The 25,029-nt window shown below is 39.8% G+C and overlaps 2 protein-coding genes across 5 annotated transcripts in view; one reads left to right on the forward strand and one right to left on the reverse strand.

The window, feature by feature from the left end:
- Positions 1–3,230: 3,230 nt before the first annotated feature.
- Positions 3,231–10,977, forward strand: LOC136319357 (adhesion G protein-coupled receptor E2-like). Its single transcript, XM_066252650.1, has 7 exons — positions 3,231–3,287; positions 3,510–3,697; positions 3,882–4,061; positions 7,906–8,103; positions 8,383–8,618; positions 10,559–10,751; positions 10,837–10,977. The coding sequence occupies exons 1-7, from the start codon at positions 3,245–3,247 to the stop codon at positions 10,975–10,977; spliced, it is 1,179 nt and encodes a 392-aa protein (XP_066108747.1). The 5' UTR covers positions 3,231–3,244.
- A 5,334-nt stretch (positions 10,978–16,311) lies between these two features.
- LOC136333007 (adhesion G protein-coupled receptor E2-like) overlaps positions 16,312–25,029 on the reverse strand; it is an 83,423-nt gene continuing 74,705 nt past the window's right edge. For 3 of the 4 annotated variants that reach the window (XM_066272052.1, XM_066272051.1, XM_066272054.1), the window contains 2 exons: positions 20,915–21,083; positions 20,679–20,825 (listed from right to left, as the gene is read on the reverse strand). In XM_066272052.1, the coding sequence (XP_066128149.1) occupies positions 20,679–20,825; positions 20,915–21,083 (316 nt within the window). Of the gene's footprint in view, positions 17,675–20,678; positions 20,826–20,914; positions 21,084–25,029 lie in introns of those variants that run through there. The other variant, XM_066272053.1, reaches the window with a different exon arrangement.

Below are 25,029 nucleotides of genomic sequence, written 5' to 3' on the forward strand. Positions count from 1 at the left end.
GGAGAGAGACAGTCAGACAGACTCCCGCATGTGCCCGACCGGGATCCACCTGGCACGCCCACCAGGGGCGACGCTCTGCCCACCAGGGGGCGATGCTCTGCCCCTCCGGGGTGTCGCTCTGCCACGACCAGAGCCACTCTCACGCCTGGGGCAGAGGCCAAGGAGCCATCCCCAGCGCCCGGGCCATCTTTGCTCCAGTGGAGCCTTGGCTGCGGGAGGGGAAGAGAGACAGAGAGAAAGGAGGGGGGGGTGGAGAAGCAAATGGGTGCTTCTCCTATGTGCTCTGGCCGGGAATCGAACCCGGGTCCCCCACACGCCAGGCCGACACTCTACCGCTGAGCCAACTGGCCAGGGCCAATATCCCCTATTCTTGATGTTTAGTCATGATAATTTGAATATGTTATAAAAGTAACCTAAAATATTGAGTTTTACTCTGTGTGTTGAAAAGGATGACTTTTTCCCACTATGGGTCAGTAAATCACCAAAGAAAAAGAGTCCCTTTTCTGGTGAGGAAATTATTTAAAGAATGTTCTTAGCCCTGGCCGGTTGGCTCAACGGTAGAGCGTCGGCCTAGCGTGCGGAGGACCCGGGTTCGATTCCCGGCCAGGGCACACAGGAGAAGCGCCCATTTGCTTCTCCACCCCTCCGCCGCGCTTTCCTCTCTGTATCTCTCTTCCCCTCCCACAGCCAAGGCTCCATTGGAGCAAAGATGGCTCGGGCGCTGGGGATGGCTCTGTGGCCTCTGCCTCAGGCGCTAGAGTGGCTCTGGTCGCAACATGGCGACGCCCAGGATGGGCAGAGCATTGCCCCCTGGTGGGCAGAGCGTCGCCCCTGGTGGGCATGCCGGGTGGATCCCGGTCGGGTGCATGCGGGAGTCTGTCTGACTGTCTCTCCCTGTTTCCAGCTTCAGAAAAATAAAAAAAAAAAAAAAAAAGAATGTTCTTTACAGGATATCTTAATCAGATATCATCAGTTGGCCAGTTCATTTAAAAAGAACCCACCAAATGTAGGAATATGAACAAAAGGAGATATAAATTCCAGTGAACTAACACTTCTGCACTTTATGCATGAGAGAGTTTCTCTTAACCTCATTCAGGTTATACTTCTTTTTACTTTATATACTCTTTTTTAAAGATAATATTCTAAGATACATTTGAACATTACCTTTTGTGTGTGTGCATGCATGTGTGTGATAGAGAGAGAGAGAGAGAGAGAGAGACAGACAGACAGACAAGAAGGTAAAGAGATGAGAAGCATCAGCTCATAGTTGCAGCACTTTAGTTGTTCATTGATTGCTTTCTCATATGTGCCTTGACTGGGGGTTCCTTCCAGCCAAGCTAGCAACCTTTGGGCTCAAGCCAGTGACCATGGGGTCATGTCTATGATCCCGCACTCAACCCAGTGATCTTGAATTTGGAACCTGGGTCCTCAGCATCCCTGGTTGACACTCTATCCACTATGCCACCACCTGGGTAGGCTGACAATTACTTTTAATCAAATATGAAGTTCCAGATTGGCCAAGGAATTTATTTAGTCTTCTACTCATTTTAAATCTTCTATCAGTTATTAAAGGTTGCTACTGATTGAACTGGTAAAAAAAGTCTCTCTGCTATACAGAATTCTGCCACATTTTAACTACCTAGGTAGCTAGCTATGAACTCTCATTTGTGTCTTACTCTGTTTTTTATTTTCAATATAGTTTGGGTTGGGACCACTTGAAAAAACATGAATTTTAGGGTAAGCTTTTCCATTTTTTCAAAAAGAAATGCTATTGGGATATTGTTAGTATGGTATTGAATCTGTAGATGACTTTTGAGAATATTGTTATGTTTAAATAATAAGTCTTCCAATTCATTATTACAGGATATCTTTCAACTTGTTTAGAGTTTTTAAATTTCTTTAGAACTGTTTTGTAGTTTTCAGTGGACAAGTCTTGAGCTTCCTTGAATTAATTTATTCCTAATATTTTGTTGAAGATTTTTGCATCTATGTTCATAAGAATTATTTGCTTATAGTTATTTTTTGATATCTTTCTCTGTTTTTTGTTTTGTTTTTTGAGAGAGGGGGAGAGGGAAAGAGAGAGAGAGAGACAAAGACATTGACAGGAAGGGAGAGAGATAAGCATCAACTCATAATTGTATCACTTTAGTTGTTCATTGATTGCTTCTCATACATGCCTTGACTGGGGCGTTCCAACCAAGCCAGTGACTCCTTGCTCAAGCCAGTGACCTTGTGTTTCAAGCTAGTGACTGTTGGGCTCAAGCCAGTGACCATGGGATTATTTCAATGATCCCAAGTTCAAGCTGACGACCCCACACTCAAGCTGGTGAGCCTGCACTCAAGCCGAGGACCTCGAGATTTTGAACCTGAGATCTTTGCATCCAGGTCAATGCTCTATGCATGCACCACCACTGGTCAGGCTCTGGTTGGTTTTTAGAGTAATGGAAGCCTCATAGAATTATTTAGGTATTGTTCCATTCCATTCTATTTTTTGAAGTACTTTGCAAAGGATTTGTGTTAATTCTTCCATAAATATATAGTTAGTAGAATTCTGGTCTTTCACTGGGTTAAATTTTAATTGTGGATTCAATGTTGTTACTTGTGATAGATCTGTTCAGACTTTCCAGTTCTTCATCAATTACCTTTGTCGTTTGTAGGCCTGTAGGAATTTGTCCTTTACTTCAGATTACGTAATATAATGTTGAATAATTTTTCATAGTTTCTCTTGTAATCACTTGTAAATTCAGATAATATATATACCATTATTATTATTATTTTTTAATTTTTTTTTAAAATTTATTCATTTTAGAGAGGAGAGAGAGAGACAGAGAGAGAGAAGGGGGGGGGAGGAGCTGGAAGCATCAACTCCCATATGTGCCTTGACCAGGCAAGCCCAGAGTTTCGAACTGGCAACCTCAGCATTTCCAGGTTGACGCTTTATCCACTGCGCCACCACAGGTCAGGCTATATACCATTATTATGTAAACAAAATATCTCTATTATTATAGTATTTATAAAAATGTCCAAATTTGGTACACATATAATATTACAGATACTCTTTAGTATATTGTATAATAATATGTATAAAATATATTATATATACATAAAATGGCATTATGTCAACAACGGCTATCACAATTACTAACCTAACTTCCCTATGTAACTCTCACAACTCATAGAACTGTCCCTCGAGGTGAATCAGCAAGGACAAAGGAATGTGACCTTGAGTGTTAATCAGGCAAAGATGCTGCTGACCTGGGATCCGGAGCAGGAATCTGGTGACTCAGGTAATGACTGAGATGGGGAGAAGGTTACGGAGGCTTCACAGTGGGACAAAATGATCAAGGATGGGACAAATAGAGAACTAAATATTAAAGGATAGTATGGGCTCTTGTGGGTCAAAGGAGAGAGTCCATTCAAGGAAGAAGGGGGCCTTTTGGGCACCCTGAAATGTCAGCCTTGGCCTTGTCCTGCAGGCCCTTCCGTAGTGGGCCTTATCTCCTCTCCAGGGATGGCCAAGTTGCTGGCTGAGGCCCCATTGGTCCTGGACACCGAGGAACAGGCAGTTCCGCATGTGACACGCAAGGATTTAATTCAGGAAGTCTCCCCTATCCTGCTCTCAAATGTCATCTCTGCCTTTGTGAGCAATAATAACACCCAGATCCTCAGCTCCCCAGTCACCTTTGTCTTCAAGCATGTGAGTCCTGGTGGGATGGGGCAGGGAGTATGGAAGAGGTCTGAGTCCTGGGCCCAGCCTTGGGGTTCAGGGGGCTCCCCCATGGGTGCATCATCTCTCCAGAAAAGCCCTTCACAAACTAGATTTGGATCAGCATTTCTGAGCACCAGAACCACCCAGCTCACACCTTACCCTTTTCCTACAGTCAGTAACCCCTGGGCCAAGGCAGAAGGTGTTCTGTGTCTTCTGGGAGCATGGCCAGAATGGAAGTGGTCACTGGGCCACCAAAGGCTGCAGAACGGTGGACACCAGAGACAGCAGCACCACCTGTCAATGCACCCACCTCAGCAGCTTTGCTGTCCTCATGGCCCACTACGATGTGCAGGTAAGAGTGCTGAGAAGGGACTTTATTCAATGTCTACAGCTGTGTACAAATTCCTGTGTATGTAACACATTTAAAAAAACGTAAATTTCCCTTGCTGGTTGGCTCAGCTGTAGAGTGTTGGCTTGGTGTGTGCACGTCCCGGGTTCAATTCCTGGTCAGGGCACACAGGAGAAGCGACCATCTGCTTTTCCTCCTCCTCCTCCTCCTCCTCCTCCTCCTCCTCCTCCTCCTCCTCCTCCTCCTCCTCCTCCTCCTCTTCCTCCTCCTCCTCCTTCTCTTCCTCCTCCTTCTCTCTCTCTCTCTCTTTCTCTCTCTCTTCTACTCCCACAGCCATGACTCAAATGTTTCGAGCAAGTTGGCCCCAGGTGCTGAGGATGGCTCTTTGGCCTCACCTCAGTTGCTAAGATAGCTCAGTTGCTTAGCAATGGAGCAGAGGCTCCAGATGGGCAGGGTATCGCTGGGTAGGGGGCTTGCCTGGTGGATCTGGGTAGGGGCACATATGGGAGTCTGTCTCTCTGCCTCCTAATCTCTCAAAACAAACAAACAAACAAACAAACAAACAAACCCATAATTTATTATTTTGCACTTTCTTTGGATCAACAAACCCATGGTGTAGCTGGGTTGTCTGGTGAGGGTCTCACAAGTTTTACGAGCCTCTTATCTGAGGATTGCTGTCCTTCTCTGAACTCCCTGGTTGCTAGCTGAATTCAGTCACTTGTGGTTAGGACAGAGGGGCTACCCACATTCCTTATGTGGTCCTGTCCTAGGCCTGCCCACAATGTATCTGCGCTCTTATCTGGAGGCCAGCAGGAGATTGCTCTCACATCAAAATTTTCTGCAGAAAAAACCCAGTTCTTTTAAGGGTTCACTTGATTAGGTCAGGCCCACCCAGGATTAAATTCCTCTCCTAAAGTGAACTGATGCAAGACTTGAAATCCTTTTGCAAAATTCCTTCACTGCAGCACCTAGGCAGGCATGTAATGGAAAGCCTGGAAGAAGGTGTGGATATGATTGCCCAGGTAGAATTCTGCTCACCATGGGGGTTAAAATAGGGATTCTCAGGGGCTAAGAAAAGGAAGATTTGGTGATGGCAGAGGTCAGAGGGGGCTGGGGAGTGGTGAGTACAGGTGGGTCAGGAGCCATCTTTGCTCCTTCCCCAGCCAGGTGAGCTGTTACTCTTCTCTGGTTCATCAAACCAGAGCCTCACTCAGCTGACCTCACGTGAGGAGTCAGCATGAAAATAAGATTGGAAAGGATTGTAGCCAATGGTCAGAGCCCTAAGAGTTGGACAATACTTCAAGGTCACATTTTTCCTGCCACATAACTAGTAACACAATATTCATGCTTTTATTTACATATAGTACTATATTTATTGAAGACATAAATATTTGTGTTTCAAATTCAAACAGAATAAGAGAAACACTGATGATTCTCCATTTGACCCCTAACCCCAGACACCTAGCTCCTCTTGGCTCAGAGAACCAAAGTTGTTATTTTCTCCTGCTCTTTTCTATAGGTATTTTATTTATTTTATTTTCCAAGAACTTTATTTTCTTAAATTTATTGATTGATTTAATTTTTTATTTTTTTAAAGGTTTGTTTTCAGTTTAGAGAGGAGGGAGAGAGAGAGAAGGGGGAGGAGCAGGAAGCATCAACCCCCATATGTGCCTTGACCGGGCAAGCCCAGGGTTTCAAACTAGCAACCTCACATTCTCATGTTCTAGGTTGATGCTTTATCCACTGTGCCACCACAGGTCAGGCCAAAGATTAGATTCCTTTTTTTTTTAAGATTTTAAAAAATTTATTCATTTTAGAGTAAGGAGAGAGAGAGAAAAAGAGAGACTGAGAGAAGGGGGGAGGAGCAGGAAGCCTGAACTCCCATATGACCAGGCAAGCCTGGGGTTTTGAACCAGCAAGCTCAGCATTCCAGGTCAATGCTTTATCCATTGAGCCACCACAGGTCAGGCTCTATGGATGTTTTATAAAATAATGTGTGCATTTGTTCTTTGTCGCTATTTTTCCACTGACATACTGGACTTTTTCATTGTTGTGCATTTTGTGTTTCTATTTATAAAGAGGTACTTCATTATTTTTATTGACAGTGCATTTCATTGTGTGAAAGTGCTATAAATTGCGTATTAGTTTCTTTCATAGTGGGCGTTTTATTTCATGATCATTTCCTAGTACAAATAAAGTTGTGGCAATTCACATACACTTCATTGTTCTCCTGTTTGAGAATCTAGTTAGGATGTATACAGGGTCAAATTTTGTATAATTCATAATTGATAATTCCATATTTTAGCATATATAGGCCACACGAGTCTACACCTCACCAGCATTATGAAGGTATGTGCTTACTCATTGGTCACCAAAAAGACATTATCAAAGTTTTGGATCTTTATGCATCTGACAGGTAAATATAACATCTAGGGCAATTTTTGTGTCTTTTTATTATGAGTAAAATGAAACATCTTTTTTTTTTACTTTTATCTTTTATTTTTTTAAATTTTCTTTTATTAATTTTTAGAGAGGAGAGAGAATATGAGAGAGAGAGAGAGAGAGAGAGAGAGAGAGAAGGGGGAGGGAGGAGCAGGAAGCATCAACTCCCATATGTGCCTTGACCAGGCAAGCCCAGTGTTTTGAACCGGCGACCTCAGCATTACAGGTTGATGCTTTATCCACTGTGCCACCACAGGTCAGGCTACTTTTATTTTTTTAAGAGAGAGAGAGAGGGAGACAGAGAGAGAAGAAAAGAGAGATGAGAAACATCAACTTGTAGTTGCAATCACTTTAGTTATTTATTGATTGCTTTGCATATGTTTCTTGACTGAGAGGCCCCAGCCGAGCCAGTGATCCCTTGCTCAAGCCAGTGACTTTGAGCTCAAGCTAGCAACCATGGGTACATGTCTATGATCCCATGCTCAAGCTGGGATGTCCACACTCAAACTGATGAGCCTGGCATGCGGGGGACCCGGGTTCAATTCCCGGCCAGGACACATAGGAGAAGCGCCCATTTGCTTCTCCACTCCCACCCCCTCCTTCCTCTCTGTCTCTCTCTTCCCCTCCCGCAGCCAAGGCTCCATTGGAGCAAAGATGGCTCGGGTGCTGGGGATGGCTCTTTGGCCTCTGCCCCAGGTGCTAGAGTGGCTCTGGTCGCTGCAGAGCGATGCCCCAGAGGGGCAGAGCATCGCCCCCTGGTGGGCAGAGCTTCGCCCCTGGTGGGCGTGCCAGGTGGATCCCGGTCGGGCGCATTCGGGAGTCTGTCTGACTGTCTCTCCCCGTTTCCAGCTTCAGAAAAATACAAAAACAAACAAACAAACAAAACAAACAAACAAACAAAAAAACTGATGAGCCTGCACTCAAGATAGCGACCTTGGGTTTTAGAACCTGGGTCCTCAGTGCTCCAACTCAATGCTCTATCTACTGTGCCACCACCGGGTCAAGTGAAACAAAACATCTTAATTTAAGTGTGATTTGTATTCCTCTCTCTGGAAACAAATTGTTCACATCTTGGTTCCTTTTCTATTGCCCTGTTGACACATTTCTTATGGATGGGGGAGCTCTTTGTGTGGTAGAGGAATTAGTTTTATCTCATTACATCAAAGATTCTCAAATGTAGTATGCATCCTAATTACCTGGAGGGCTTGCTATTTATTTGTAAACATTCTATCCACTAAGCAAACTGGCGAGGGCTGGAAAATTCTAACATCACTTATAAACATAATAAATTTACATGACTCCCAATTACTGATTTTGTTACACTGAAGAAAAACTAAAATATTAGAAGGGTCACTATCCCATCCCAGGAAAGTGTGACTGATATCTCCTCTTTGCTGGGTCCCAGGAGGAGGATCCTGCCCTGGTTGTGATCACCTATGTGGGGCTGAGCCTCTCCCTGCTGTGCCTCCTCCTGGCGGCCCTCACCTTCCTGCTGTGCAAAGCCATCCAGAACACCATCACCTCCCTCCACCTGCACCTCTCAGTCTGCCTCTTCCTGGCCCACCTGCTCTTCCTCACAGCCATCGACAGAACTGAGCACAAGGTACTGACACTGTCCCAAAGGATCCTCTGACCTCCCCAGGGATGCATAATTCGTAGGACCAGGCTGCATTGGACACCTTAATAAAATGTCTTGTTTTTCTGGGGAGGTTAGAGGGATTAGTAGCAAATTTCATATCAACTGAACCAACTAGAAGACACACCCTCTTTTGACAACTCCTTCATATGCATCAGAGATCTCCTTAGTCACAAAGTGTAGGAGAGGTCTTGGGGCCACGCTTCACCCTGACAATCCCACCCAGTGACTCTTGCTTCTCCCCAGGTGCTGTGTGCCATCATCGCGGGTGCCTTACACTATCTCTACCTGGCCTCCTTCCCCTGGATGCTGCTGGAGGGCCTGAACCTCTTTCTCACTGCACGCAACCTGACTGTGGTCAACTACTCCCATGTGAGCAAGCTCATAAAGAAATTCATGCTCCCTGTGGGCTACGGAGTCCCAGCTGTGATTGTGGCCATTTCTGCAGCATCCAGACCTCACCAGTATGGAACACCTGCCTGGTAAATAAAGTTCTTACTGTTCTTACCTTCTTCACATGACCACGGCCATTGTAACACCAATGTTGCATTTTCATTATGCCTGATTATCATAACAGAAACAATAAGCAATTGTTTTTAGGACATCTGTTTGGTGGCTATTTATCACAATTAAAGAGAATGTCTTTAAATCTCTGTCTTTGAAATACCAATGATGTAACCAACAGAAGTGCTTAGGGTGTCATTATAAACAATTTAACCTACTTTTCAATTTTATATTTGGAAAAGTAAAACTTATTTATATAATCTAAAGAACAGATTGCATCATAGTGAAGATCTGCCAGGTGCTTATTCTGTGCTGGGCACTTTTCTAACCATTCATATCTTAGTTAATGCAGTTCACCCTCACAGTGGTACATTGAAGTAGGCACTGTGATTTTATAGGGAGTCACCCGAGGCACAAATGACTTAAACAAATGCCTGAAGGTACACAGCTCAGTAGCAGAGCTGAGATTCAAATCTGAGGAGTCAAGCTCCAGAGCTTCATACTTATTTTCAGCTTTTAGTACTAGGTTTATTGTTGTTACATCTGTTTTGAAATACATGTATTTCACATATCATAGAATTCATCACTTTAAAGTGGTTTTCACAATAATGACAGCATTTGCAGCAGACACCACAGTTGAATTTCACATTTTCCACTCCTAGAAAGGAACCTCAGACACAATGTCACACAGTCCCCATTCCTGCTACCCACCGCTCTGCCCCAAGCCCCGACACCCACTAATCTACGTCTGTCTCCACGGATCTGCCGATGCTGGGAATTTCCTGTAGATGAAATCATAGGTGCTGTCTTTTGTGACTGGATTCTTCTATTTAGCGTGATGTGTTCAAGTTCTTCATGATATAACAAGTATCATGATCTCATTCTTTTTTGTTGTGTAAGTAACATCCCATTATATAGACAAACCAATCTTGTTTATCCATCCATCTGTTAATAGTCATTTTGTTTGTTTCTATCTTTTGTTAGTATAAAAGATGTTGCTATAAGCATATGTACAAGTTTTTGTGTGCACATATGTTTTTATTGGTCTTGGGTTTATATTTACCAAAAGAATTGTTGGGTCATATGGCTGATCTACAGGTAGCATTCTTACAAATCATCATCACCTGTTTTCCAAAGTGTCTGTAACATTTTCTATTCCCACCAGAAATATATAAAGGTTGCAATTTCTCCACATCATTGTCAATACTTTTCTACACTTTTAAATTTTAACTATCCTAGTGAGTGTGAAGTATTATTTCATTGTGGTTTGAATGTCCTCCTTTAACAACATTTTTTGTCTTAGACTTTATTTTTCTCTGATTTAATTAATGATTAATGATGTTAAGTGTTGTCTCATGTACTATTGACCATGTACTCATTTCTTCTTTGCAAATTCAAATCTTTTGCCTACTTTCAATTGAGTTATTTTTTATTGTTGAGTTATAAGAGTTCATAATATATTCTGGATACTAGTTCACTCTCAGTATTTGATTTGCAAATTTTCCTTGAAAATTAAAATATTTTTATTAATTATTTTATTTAGGAAATTAAATTTAACAGGGTGACATTGGCCAACAAGATTACATAGATTACATGTAAACATCTCTACATCATTTGAACAATCGATTATGTTGTATACCCATCACCCAAAGTCAAATCATCCTCTGTCACCTTATATTAATCCCTCTATCCACCCTTCTTTATCTCCTTCCCCTTCCCCATTCACTCAAGTTCCCTTTCCCCTCCCCCACTTCACTTTTATCTATGTCCATAAGTCTGTTGACAGTAAAGGTCAAAGCTGATTATACTCAGTCTGAGAACTCATCAGCAAAAGGAAGGTGTATACACTAAAGGGAAGGAGTATACATGGGGTGGAGATGAGCATGACCTTGATTCTGTTGCTCCTGGTGAACTGTAGGGCCTCCATTATCCTCCTACCCAGGATGCTGACATTCAAAGCTATGGCTCAGCTTGTCATCCTGGGCTGCACGTGGTGTCTGGGAATCCTGCAGGTGGGTCCCGCTGCTCACGCCATGGCCTATCTCTTCACCATCATCAACAGCCTGCAGGGCATCTTCATCTTCCTGGTGTACTGTCTCCTCAGCCAGCAGGTACCACTGCCCAGCTCCCACCCAGGACTCTTTCCATTCTCAGCCCTCTCAGTGAGTTGACTCAGATCATGCTTTGCCTCTGCAGGTCCGGGAGCAGTACAGGAAATGGTTGAGAGGGGTCAAAAAAACCAAAGCTGACTCCGAGACTTACACCCTGTCCAGTAGGACTGTGTCTGAAGCTTCCAAGTCAGCTTGGTTAAGATCACACATTGCTCCCACTAACTGATATATGTATTTGACTAGCTCTTGATCAACACACTGGACAAGCTGCGTATGCAGCAGGTGATCTCTTAGGACGACTCCCACTGGGATTACATTTGACTTATGAACCATATGCATTGATCTAAGTTTAAAAATATATATTTTTCTCTTTCTTCTTAAGAACTTTGTTCATCTTGACTTTTACACATCAGCACTCTTACTGAACACCTGCCGTGTGCCATGTGAGGTTAACTAAATAAGCAAGATTCACTGATGGGCAACAGAGATGCTCATTCCACTCCCAGCCACATTATCTATCCTGGACATCCTGTGACCCAGTAAAATTCATAAACCAAATTAACCATCAGTACCAGATACAGTCATAGCACGGGGGTATTGTGGGTTCAGTCCAGAGCGCCACAATAAAGTGCATATTGCAGTGAAATATGTCACACAATTGTTTTGGTTTCAATGTCTGTGTAAAAGTTATGTTGACACTATATTGTAGTCTATTAAATGTGCAACAGCATTATGTCTAACAAAAACAACCTACGTAATTTGATTAAAATATACTTTCTTGTTAAAAAATGCTAATCATTCTCTGAGACTACTGGAGAAATGGTGCTGATCTATTTGCTCAATGCAGGATTTCCACAAACCTGAAATTTATAAAAAATGTAGTATCTGCATAGAGTAATAAAGTGAAGTATCAATACAACAAAATGAGAGTGTGCCTGTTAGCTACCCTTTGCCACCCCTACGATAAGCAGACATGAGTGCTAGGATCGGAGTCAGAGTTCAGGGATCTGTATTCCTGAGAGGAAGGAGGAGAAATTGGGATAAGACAGAATGCTCCTAGGTAAGTGCCCCACCTCGCAGCCTGGGACACATCAGCCCGAGGCCCGCTGGCTGTGATGGCAGCCGGGACTCATGCATCCTTAACTGCAAATGCTAGTGCCTTCAATGCCACACTGTATTCTAGTTTCAGTTGCTTCTAAAGGTGAGGCAATGGAAGTGGATGTCATTGTTTCCCTGTATATACTGTGCCATTTCTCCTTCGGCCACATTGAAGCTTGTCTCTTGATTGTTGGTTTTCAGCAGTTTTGATTATGACAAACTTACATGTGCTTTCCTTTGTATTTATTCTGCTTAGGGTCTTTTTAGCAAGTTTAGGGAATTTTAAGCTATTATTCAAATATTTTTCTGCTCTATTTCTTTCCTCTTACTGAATACCATAATACTCAGAAAAATCTAAAACATATTACTTTAAATTTGGAACACATATTTTTACTCATGAAAGAGATTATTTATAAGGTATTAACTTTTTTCTTATTTATTTATTTATTTTTTACAGAGACAGAGAGAGAGTCAGAGTGAGGGATAGACAAGGACAGACAGACAGGAACGGAGAGATGAGAACCATCAATCATTAGTTTTTCGTTGCGCATTGCAACACCTTAGTTGTTCATTGATTGCTTTCTCATATGTGCCTTGACCATGGGCCTTCAGCAGACCGAATAACCCCTTGCTCGAGCCAGCAACCTTGGATCCAAGCCGGCGAGCTTTTTGCTCAAGCCAGATGAGCCCGCGCTCAAACTGGCAACCTCGGGGTCTCGAACCTGGGTCTTCCGCATCCCAGTCTGACGCTCTATCCACTGCGCCACCGCCTGGTCAGGCGGTATTAATTTTAATTAAAATGAATGACTATCGATATGAACTCTTTAGTACCCATAAAAGGCTTATTTTTTATGGCTCAGACTATAGTCCTTCAGAAGGATTCTCCCAGCCCAAAGGCACACTCAGAAACCAGGGAGGATGACCTGGTAGCAGTTTCAGGGGCTCCTTGGGGGGGGGGGGAGAGCAGTGGGAAAGCACAAGAGATGATCGGCACCTCCACCGAATTGCTCTATTACTATTTAGAAACTAAAATTTTTAACGAAAACCTTCAGGTTCACAACAATATTAAGAGGCATGTGCAGTAATCTACCCATGTCCCCACACATGGATAACGTCCTTTATTATCAACATCACTCACTGGTGTGGTACTTCTGTTACTATTGATGAATCTACACTGAACATCACCACCAAAGTCCATAGTGTATATTAAGGTTCACTCTTGGTGTTGTACCTTCTATTGATTCCATAACTTTTCAATTTATTATTTTTGTAAAATTTACTCAAAAGTCTCCTTGTAAATATCTTCCTATGAACATGATTGCATTTCTCTAAGGTATATTAAAAGAACTGGTATTGCTGGGCCCTAGGATATGTGCATCTTACACTTTCATAACTAATAAATTGTTGAACAAAGTGTCTATATGAATGTACCCTAGTACCTAATGAGAATATGCATTTCAGCCTGTTCTAACCAATGTTGAATGTTATCCAACCCTGTAGATTTTTCTAATGCCTGCAATATTAGCTTCTTGTTCTATTAATTTCAATATTCTTGATTACCATGTCTTATCATTTATTTTTTTCTGTTAATGATAATACATTTGTCTTTTTAATATTTTGTTAGCTTTTTTATTATTTGTATTTTAAAAGTTCTTTTACATTATGAATAATGATCTCTTACTAACATTGAAAATATTTTATATCATTTTCAGGCTTTGTTAATGATGCCATTTATCTTCCAGATACTTTAGTGATGTTTTTTATTTTATTTTTTACAGAAACAGAGAGAGTCAGAGAGAGAGAGAGAGAGATAGACAGGAATGGAGAGAGATGAGAAGCATCAATCATCAGTTTTTCGTTGCGACATCTTAGTTGTTCATTGATTGCTTTCTCATATGTGCCTTGACCGTGGGCCTTCAGCAGACCAAGTAACCCTTGCTTGAGCCAGAGACCTTGGGTCCAAGCTGGTGGGCTTTTCCTCAAACCAGATGAGCCTACGCTCAAGCTGGTGACCTCAGGATCTCGAACCTGGGTCCTCCGCATCCCAGTCCGATGCTCTATTCACTGTGCCACCACCTGGTCAGGCTCATCCAGATACTTTAAATAGTAAAGCTTGTGAGTTTTTTTCTGTCCCTTTGTATTTTGATTAAAAGTATGTTGTTAATGAAAGTTTAAATTGTGGTCTCTATTTTCTTTTGAAATTTCCCATATGTTCATACAATTTGTTCACTTTTCCCAGTAAAACGGGCTTTCTCAACATTGTGGGTAACAGGCAAGAACATGAAATTTACTGTGAAAATTTGCACTGTATATGCTCTTGTAGACATTTTCTTGTTTTTAATAATGGAAAAGAAGACACCTGTTTGTAGCATCTGTATAATGTAAGAGAATTTAGAAGAGAGTTTCTCAAATTGGTTATTGACATTTAGGGAGCTGGATACTTCTTTGTGCCTGAGACTGTCTTGTGCCTTGTAGAATGTTGAGCAGAATCCCTTGTCTTCACACACTACATGCCAGTAGGTACACCCCCATCTGTGAAACTAATGATATCTCTGGAAACTGCCAGATGTTCTCTGGGGAAAAATGTCCCCCAAGTGATAACTACTGCTTTAGAGCTTTAACATATTATTCATAGTTATTTAAAACTCTGTGTCTGTTATTTTATCTCTAAATCTGATTGTTTTGATTTCTTCATGGGTTCTTTTACTTGTGTTTCATAATTTTTGGTTGAATGCTGGACAATGTGTGTAGAACAGTAGACACTAAGGTATACATTATTTATTACTGGCAATAGGCGCACCTATTTTTCTACTAGTATATTTTTGGGAGAACAAGAGTCTGTCTAGTGGGAGTCATTGCATCTGGGATTCATTTTATTCTAGTGTTACCTTGTCTTGTACATATGGTGGGCTGTTTTGATAGAGGGTTTTCATAATTTGTTTCACTGTCAGCTGTAGACCCTCCCTGTGTGGCTGCATCCCAGAGAGGGTCTCTCCACATTCCAGCCACTCTCTCAGAGATCCCATACTATGATGATTGCTCACACTTGGCCCTTAGCAATTCATTAAACAGTTAGATAAATTATTTTTAACCAATTGTTTTGCACCCAAATCAGTTTATTTTTTGCTCTGCCATAAATGAGCCAATATTCCTGATGCTCTCTCCTTGGATGATCCTGTTTTTCTTCAGATTTTAGATTACTTTGTTGTCCTGGTAATTCAGCTGTTGGGTTCAAGAAAATGAACAATTTTGTAGTTTATATGGATTTTTCTTATATTTAAGTTGGGAGCAATACTCATTTTCATTTCTATTTGCTAGGCAGAGAAATTCAGATCCTTTATATATTCTCTTACTAGATTTTTAATTAATTATTTATTTAAATTATTTAATGATTGATTTTTTTTTTTAGAGAGTGAAAGATATATATAGAGAAACATTAATTTGTTGTTCCACTTAGTTGTGTATTCATTGGTTTCTTCCTGTATGTGCCCTGATTTGTGGTCAATCTTGCAACCTTGATGTTTTGCGAGGACACTCTAACCAACTGAGCTAACTGGCCAGATTTTTCCTAATATTTCAATAATTTTGTTTAATTGTTAATTTTTGGATTTTATATCCATCTCTATATAGCCATATAGATTTATAGTCTTATAAGGTTTTTATTCACAAAATTAGTTTTGTGCAAAGAAACAAGCACATGTAAGAATTTATGAGGGTTTACATGAATAAATTAATAACTAATATATAATATATAATTACTTTTATGATACCTTTTATTTATAATTTTTAAATTAAAAACAATTTGGAACAATAAAATAAACACTCATATATCCTTTATCTAGAGTCAAATGTTTATCAAATGTTGAAGAATTTTAAGAATACTCCACATACTATTATAAAGATAAAAAATTAGCAATTTAATAAATTTAAAATTTTTATTTTTAAATTATAGTCAACATGTAAGATTAGTTTCAGGTGTGCAACATAGTGATTAGACATTCATTAATAATAATTCAAATATCTAATACATATTGAAATTATTCCAATTGCCTCCAAAATATTTTTATAGCTATGTATCTGAATCAGAATCCCACTTAAATTGCCACTGAATTTGATTGTTACATTCCTTTAGTCTGTTTTTTAGAATAATCTCTAGTCACTTAAAAAAATTATATTGACTCTTTTAAAAATGATATTGACTTTAGAAGAGTACAGAACACCCAGCTTATTGAATGCTCTATATTCTTGATTTGCCTGTTTGTTTCTTCATAATGTTACTTAACTGGTTATTCTGTTCCCTTTATTTTATGTATACTGATACTTAGGTCTGAAAGACCAGGTGCCAAGATGTTCTTTTATAATAGGCCAGTTAGTAAATATTTTTCACTTTGTGACCTTGCAGTGTTTTCACAATTATTCAACTCTGATATTGTAGTACGAAAGGAGCCACGAATAACTGTGGTTGTATTCCAAGAAAAGTTTATTTACAAAAGCAAACAGATGTGTGGATTTAGCTTGCATGTGATAGTTTTCCAACCCTTGGCCTACAGGTTGAATTAGGTTAGACTGATTTGACAGTAATTCTTTATTTACCACACATGATCTTATCAGGAGATATATAATGTTAGGTTGTGCACTATTGACATATGTTAAGAATGTTAAACTGATCATTAAGTTCCAATGGTGTGTCAGATCTCTCTATTGTAAATGTGTACTTTGGACCTTGTAATTAATCTGTGGTCTGTGAGGTGATTTTTTTGCTAGCCTGTGAGACTAACCTGTTCTCCAGCAGCCTTCCACATTGGGTTTTACTGGGCTATCCAATAGTCTTTCATGTTATGTTTTACTGGTCCTTCACTCAATATTGAAAAATCATGATTTTGTAATTTTATCTTTTTTTTTTTTATAATTATTGGCTGATATTTTTAGGTATCACTATGGACTCATGGATGTTTCTAAAGTTATAACCATTCACAGTCATTTTCCATGATGTTCAAATTATACAAATGTAGGCCATGGAGACCCTCAGGGAATTTCTTTCAGATTTAATTGCTTGTAGTTAGATCTTGCCTAGTCCACATGCTGAAGATGAAATAATATGTATAAATACAACTTTCACAATGTCCTGTCATCACAAACACCTTTTCCACAGCTCAGTTTGTAAAATATAAATATAAAGAGACACTATTGATTTTACTCTGAGAAAATATTTTTTAAACATGTAAGCTATGTAAAATCAAGAATTGAATCTGAATTGATATGTGTGCAGCACATGGTTAATAGTAAGAAATATTTTTGAATAAAAAATTTGTAATCCTTTAAAAATGGAGAGTGAAGAAGTCAAGGCATGTAAGTAGGGAGACTAAATATAGGTATTTGACTGAACATTACTTTCTTCTCTTGCCCTGTGATAAGGAAGTCCTTTGAGGACGGTTTTCCTTGGTATATATATTTAATTTGAGGAATGCCTTTGCAGAAAAACAGGACAAAGCAGAAGACTCAACCCAAGACGACTGAGGCATTGTTGACTTTACCCTTGACTGTGCTGGGTATGGGTTGAGCATACTGTGTGGACAGAAAACCTCTGTTCTCCAGCAACTGAATGTCAATCATTTTTATACCTTAGTGAATGTAAAGTGGTTTTTCATAATGCTTTTCAGTGTGCAACAGCCTGTATACTTTCTCCTGCAATGGTCCCATGAAGAGTTATTTGTGACACAAAGAAGTATTCCCTATATTTTTTTGCCCAAATGATGACATAGTTCGGTGTTTTCCTCATTTTCCAGTAGACAGGATTATCTGGGTTAGTTGTCAATTGAATTCTCCTGAAAATGAAGTGGTAAAAATGATACTGTGTTAAAAATTGCAACACTTGTACTCTGAAAACAGTAAGATATTGACAAAAGAAGTCAAATAATCTAAAGAAATGAAAAAATATTGCAAGTTCTTGGATTAGAAGACTTGATGTCGTTAGGATGGCAGTACCTCCACACTGATCTACAGATTCAACACAATCCTTATCAACATCTCAGTTAAATTTTTCTTAGAAATTGACAAGCATATCTTAAGATTTATATGGGACTTCAAAGGGTCCAGAATAGCTAAAACCATCTTGAAAAATAACAATTTTGTGGAGTCAATTTCCCAATTTCAAGCTTGCTACAAACTACAGTAATCAAGATAGATGATGGGAGTTAAGTGTACATAATATATTTATGGTGAATTAATTTCCACAAAGATGTCAAGAAATTCATGGGCGGAAAGAGCAATCTTTTCAATAAATAATGATAAGACAACTGGATATCCATATGTAAAAGAATGTGCATCTCATACCACATTAAAAATGCAAACCATTAAAAAATTAATTCCATATAAACCATATACCTAAATGTAATAACTAAAAGTATAAATGTTTTTTAAAAAAACAAACACCTGTAAATCTTTATGACTTTGGGTAAGGTAATTCATTTTTTTAATTTTTAAATTTTATTTAGAAAATTAACTTTAACTGGGTGACATTGATAAATAAGAGTACATATGTTTTAGGTGAACATTTCTATAACATTTGAACTGTTGATTATGTTGTATACCCATCACCCAAAGTCAAATTATTTTCCGTCACCTTGTATTTATCCTTCTTTACACTCTTCCCCACACTCTTTCCCTTCCCCACTTACTCAAGTCCCATTCCCCTCCCCCACATTCCCTTCCCCTTGGTAACCACTTCACTTTTATCTATGTCCATAAGTCTCAATTTTATATTCCACCTATGTGTAAAATCATATAGTTCTTAGCTTTTTCTGATTTACTTATTTCACTCAGTATAATGTTCTCAAGGTCCATCCATGATGTTATAAATGTCAGGATGTCATCATTTCTTATGGCTGAGTAGTATTCCATTGTATATATGTACTTTATCTTCTTTATCCAATCCTCTATTGTGGGACACTTTGGTTTTTTTCATGTCTTGGCCACTGAGAATAATGCTGTGATGAACATGGGGGTGCATGTGTTTTACATACCAATGTTTTCGAGTTTTGAGAGTAGATACCCAGTAGAGAGAGGGCTGGGTCATACGGTAGCTTTGTTTTTAATTTTTTGAGGAACCATTATACTTTCTCCCATAATGGTCGCACTAATTTGTATTTCTACCAGCAGTGAATGAGGGTTTTTTTTCTCCACAGGCTCTCCAACACTTGCTATTACCTGTCTTGTTAATAATAGCCAATCTAACAGGTGTGAGGTGGTATCTCATTGTAGTTTTGATTTGCATTTCTCCAATATCTGGTGAAGATGAACATCTTTCCATACACTTTTGGCCATTTGTATGTCCTCTTGACAGAAGTGTCTGTTCAGGTCCTCTCCCCATTTTTTTTTAATTTAATTTTTTTAGTTTATTCATTTTTAGAGGGAAGAGAGAGGAGAGAGAGAGAGACGGGGGGAGGAGCTAGAAGCATCAACTCCCATATGTGCCTTGACCAGGCAAGCCCAGGGTTTTGAACTGGCGACCTCAGCATTTCCAGGTCGACGCTTTATCCACTGCGCCACCACAGGTCAGGCTCCTCTCCCCATTTTTTAATTGTACTGCTTGCTTGTTTGTTGCTGAGCTCTGTGAGTTCTTTATATATTTTGGATATTAACCCTTATCAGAGCTGTTTGCAAATATCATCTCCTATTTAGTTGGCTGCCTATTTGTTTTGTTGTCAGTTTCTTTTGCTGTGCAGAAGGTTTTTAGTTTGATAGAGTTCCATTCACTTATTTTTGCCTGTATTTCCTTGCCTTTGGGGTCAAATTCATAAATTGTTCTCTATGGCCAAGGTCCATGAGCTTAGTACCTATCTTTTCTTTTATGTAATTTATTGTCTCAGAACTTATATTTAGGCCTTTGATCCATTTTGAATTAATTTTTGTGCAAGGGGACAAGCTGTAGTCAAGTTTTATTCTTTTGCATGTGGTTTACCAATTTTCCCAGCACCATTTATTGAAAAGGCTTTCTTTTCTTCACTGTATGTTTTTGACTTCTTTGTCAAAGACTATTTGTCCATGTATATGTGGTTTTATTTATGGAATCTCTATTTTGTATCATTGGTCTGTTCTTCTGCCAATACCATGCTGTTTTGATTATTATGACTCTATAGTATAATTTGAAGTCAGGTAGTGTGATACCTTCAGCTTCATTCTTTTTTTTCAGAATTGCTTTGGCTATTAAGGTGTTTTTATGATTCCATAAAAACCTGGTATTTTTTTCTATTTAATTAAAAACAAAACATTGGAATTTTGATGGGGATTGCATTAAATTTGTACATTAATTTGGGTAATATGGACATTTTAACTATGTTAATTCTTCCAATCAATGAACATGAAACATTTTTCCATTTCATTGTGTCTTTTTCAATTTCTTTCAATAATGTTTTGTAGTTTTCAGTATATAGGTCCTTCACATCCTTTAAATTTATTCCTAAATACTTTATTTATTTTTTTGTTGCAATAGTAAATGAAATTGTTTTTTAGATCATTTTCTGAAGTTTCATTTTTGGCATATAGAAAAGCAGTATACTTTTGTCTATTGATTATGTAGCCTGTGACTTTACTGTATTGGTTTATTGTTTCTAAAAGTTTTTTGGTAGATTTTTTGGCGTTTTCTACATACAGGATCATGTCATGTGCAAAATGTGATACTTTTACTTCTTTCCTGAAAAACCTCATTCACAACAAGGAAATACTTTGTAGTGACTTCACGAGTAAGGCAGTGTGAGTCATCCTAGGGCATTATCTGCTATATACCCAGGTTGACCAGTATGATGAGCATGACCTACTCAAGTGGACCAGTTAGTGAGGGGCTCTCAGAGCAATATGTGATCTTACCACATTGTGTTTGGAGACTTCAGACATGGCCCTGCTGGAGAGGATATAATTCTCAGAGTCAGTTCTGGTTTTCCTGACCCCTCTCAACCAGTTCCTGTACTGCTCCCGGACCTGCGGAGGCAAAGCATGATCTGAGTCAGTGAACTCACTGAGAGGGGTAAGAATGGAAAGAGTCCTGGGTGGGAGCTGGGCAGTGGTACCTGCTGGCTGAGGAGACAGTACATCAGGAAGATGAAGATGCCCTGCAGGCTGTTGATGATGATGAAGAGATAGGCCATGGCATGGGCAGCAGGTCCCACCTGCAGGATTCCCAGACACCATGTACAACCCAAGAGGAAGAGCTGAGCCATCGCCTTGAATGTCAGCATCCTGGATAGGAGGAGAAGGGAGGCCCATAGTGCACCCAGAGTAACAGAATCAAGGCCATTCTTACTTCCACTCCATGGATGCACATGATTGACTTGTGATCAACTCTAATCTTTAGTCTCAATGATTCCCTAAAAAAAATGGTATTTATGTTCAAGATGGCAATTTGACTTGAACTGAGGGTGGTAGTGATACTCTTCACAATGTGGGTTTCAAAAAGATCATGCTGTATCATGAATATCTCTAATTTAATCCAACTGACTTTACTAAAGACATTCTGTGCCCCTGATTCTGTGCTGGGTCTTGGACATTAAAAATAACAAAGACGAGATGACGTCAGTGTAATGGCACGGTAGGAAGCGATACCGATAAATCTCCCCCAAAACTCAACAAGATCTTCAACCAGAAACAGAAAAACCTATCCTTGGAGCCTCCAGATGTTTCGCAATACACCTGAAGGTATGGTTGAACGAAAAATTGGCTAAATATATAATCAAACACCGAAGGAAATAGGGAGTAAGAAATGCTCCACCATCCTCACTAACCTAAACAGGGCGACTTTCACTGGGAACTGAGAATATAGAAACTGAGGCGGGGAAAGGGGGTGAATAGATCCAGGCCGCGGCACAAATGGCCGAACCAGGCTGTGGCACAGAGATCCAGGCCGAGGAAAAACTGTTCCTGTGGCAACCCGGGCAATACAAGCTACCACTCGCACCAAACCCAGAAAAAGAAAGACAAGCGGGGCAGCCATATTCCCTGATCTCCTGGTTGGGGTGTGCAGATAGTGGGCGAGGGATTCCTTCCAAAGCCCCGAGAGTGTGTGCCTGTGTTGTCCCACAGAGAGGCAGAGTCAGGGGCCTTTGTGTGGGCCAAAAGCAGAATCTTGGGCCACCCAAGTGCCTTGAAAAAGCCACGCCTGGGGACGGAGCGAGAGCCAATTCCAACACTGGACCCTTTCCGTGCGGGTGGGGGTTTCACTCAGAGTGTGAGAATGCTGGCCTGATATCCTGATCTGCGTGCACAGATAGTGGGCGAGAGATTCCTCCAAGTGCCTCAGCAGTGCATGCCCATGTTATCCCACAGAGTGACAGAGCCAGAGGTCTTTGAGTGGGCGGAAGCCCCGCCTGATTATGCTAGCAGATCTGACTGACTGAGCCTTACCCAGAGCCCTGTGCTGAGTGGGAATAGAGTGGGGAGTGGCCAGCTCTTTGAGCCTCTTACTATCCAGGCAGAGGCAGCAGCAACCCCATAGCTGGATTATCAGGCTACTAATTGAGGAAGGAAAGACTAGAAGAAAGGCTCTAGGAACATGGACTCTCTCACTGTCGGAGCCTATAAATGCTAATGAGCCTCGACTGCCAACATGATTAAAGCACAATACATGACATCGCCATAGAGACTTATCAACTGCAAACCTCTACCTGAGCATGCCAAAGGGGCAGAACCTGAAGTACAGAGTAACTGACCAGGAAGAGGGAAAGAAAAGAAAAAGCAAGAAGATAACCTCTCAAAATCAAGTATACTATGCAGACTTTATAGCCTATCCCATTTTATTATATTTGTTCGTTTGTTTCTCTTATCTTCATCCTTGATATTTTTTTTCCTCCTCCAATTTGGTCATTTAACTCTCTGCCAGTCTTACTTTTCCTCTCCTTGAACTACACTACCCATAAGTGCTACATCTCCCATTATCTTTTCTTTCCTCTTCCTTTCTCTCTATGAGGGTTGCACTCCAAAACCCTTAACTCTCTCTCTCTCTCCTCTTTTTTCTTTTTTCTTCTTTTAGTGGTTCCCTCTTTTTTTCTCTCTCTCTCTTTCTTTTCTCCCTCTATATTAGTTTCTTCCTTTCTCCTTTACATCTCCTCTCATTCAAACCTCAATAACGAACAAATTATCTTATCTGGGACTCAAACTTATGTTTGTGGCATTTTAGGGGGTTTTTACTTCACCTTTTTAACACACTAGCAGTGCTCCCATCCCTGGCTCTCCATTTTATCTAGTTCTTGTTCCACTAAATACAATAGTAATTTTTAAATTTGTCCCCCCATTTTCCTGTGTCCCTCTTATTCCTCTCATCATAACTCTTAGTCAACCAACACCTAAAAGCAAATCATTTTATTCTTGACCCAAATTTTTCCCTTATTTGTTTTTTGTGGGTCCATACTCCCTTTTTTTTTTTTTTTGCCCCTTTATTACTTCTCCCAAAATCAGGCCCTCCATTACAGGCATTGTTTGTTCTATTTAGTACAATATAATTCACAGTTCACCAGAAGATTTTCTCAAGATAGGTGGAAGAGAAGAGGTGAGAAAAAAGGAGGGGGGTGTAATAATTTCCTTTTTTAAAATTTTTATTTGCCTGACCAGGTGGTGGCGCAGTGGATAGAGCGTCGGACTGGGATGCGGAAGGACCCAGGTTCGAGACCCCGAGGTGGCCAGCTTGAGCGCGGGCTCATATGGCTTGAGCAAAGAGCTCACCAGCTTGGACCCAAGGTCGCTGGCTCCAGCAGGGGGTTACTCGGTCTGCTGAAGGCCCGCGGTCAAGGCACATGTGAGAAAGCAATCAATGAACAACTAAGAAGTCGCAACGCGCAACGAGAAACTGATGATTGATGCTTCTCATCTCTCTCCGTTCCTGTCTGTCTGTCCCTGTCTATCTCTGCCTCTGTAAAAATAAATAAATAAATAAAAAATTAAAAAAAATTTTTATTTTATTTTTCTTTATTTCATTCTTAATTTTTTTAAAAAAACAACTCCTTTCAATTTTTAATTTTTGAACTTTTTATTCTGTATTAAATCTCATTAATACTATCAACAAAACCACCCTCAGATGCCATTAAGGAAGAGAAAATTGAATATCATGGATACAAAAGAAAGAGAGGTAACACAGATAGATGAAGAAAAATCTATGGAGAAAAAATTTAATATATTGGAAACCATGAAGCTAAATGACAGAGAATTCAAGATAGAAATCCTAAAAATCCTCCGAGATATACAAGAAAACACAGAAAGGCAATTTAGGGAGCTCAGAAAACAACTCAATGAACACAAAGAATATATGTCCAAGGAAATTGAAACTATAAAAACAAATAAAACAGAGATGAAAAACTCAATTCACAAGCTGAAAAACGAGGTAACAAGCTTAGCTAATAGAACAGGCCAGATAGAAGAGAGGGTTAGTGAAATAAAAGACAAGCAACTTGAGGCACAACAGAGAGAAGAAGAAAGAGACTCAAAAATAAAAAAAATGAGATAGCCTTACAAGAATTATGTGACTCCATCAAAAAGTATAACATAAGAATAATAGGTATATCCAAAATTAACATACAAAAGTCCATAGCCTTTCTATATGCCAACAATGAAATATTAGAAAACGAATTCAAAAAAATAATCCCCTTCACGATTGCAACAAAAAAAATAAAATACCTAGGAATAAACATAACAAAGAATGTAAAGGACCTATATAATGAAAATTACAAAGCATTGTTAAGGGAAATTGAAAAAGATACAATGAGATGGAAAAATATTCCTTGTTCTTGGATAGGAAGAATAAATATAATCAAAATGGCCATATTACCCAAAGCAATATACAAATTTAATGCAATTCCCATCAAAATTCCTATGAGATTTTTTAAAGAAATGGAACAAAAAATCATCAGATTTATATGGAACTATAAAAAACCCCAAATAGCCAAAACAATCCTAAGGAAAAAGAATGAAGCTGGGAGCATTACAATACCTGACTTTAAACTATATTATAGGGCCACGATAATCAAAACAGCATGGTATTGGCAGAAAAATAGACACTCAGACCAATGGAACAGAATAGAAAGCCCAGAAATAAAACCACATATATATGGTCAAATAATCTTTGATAAAGGGGCCAACAACACACAATGGAGAAAAGAAAGCCTCTTCAACAAATGGTGTTGGGAAAACTGGAAAGCCA

This window comes from Saccopteryx bilineata, chromosome 1, assembly GCF_036850765.1.
Source record: "Saccopteryx bilineata isolate mSacBil1 chromosome 1, mSacBil1_pri_phased_curated, whole genome shotgun sequence".
Taxonomy (NCBI): Eukaryota; Metazoa; Chordata; class Mammalia; order Chiroptera; family Emballonuridae; genus Saccopteryx; species Saccopteryx bilineata.

What these genes read in the sequence shown, in the direction of transcription:
- LOC136319357 (XM_066252650.1), top strand. Translation starts at nt 3,245, where the DNA reads ATGCTGCTGACCTGGGATCCGGAGCAGGAATCTGGTGACTCAG. An exon ending in GCAGGAATCTGGTGACTCAG is followed by an intron (nt 3,288 to 3,509) that starts GTAATGACTGAG and finishes TCTCCTCTCCAG; the next exon opens with GGATGGCCAAGTTGCTGGCT. An exon ending in ACTGTCTCCTCAGCCAGCAG is followed by an intron (nt 10,752 to 10,836) that starts GTACCACTGCCC and finishes TTGCCTCTGCAG; the next exon opens with GTCCGGGAGCAGTACAGGAA.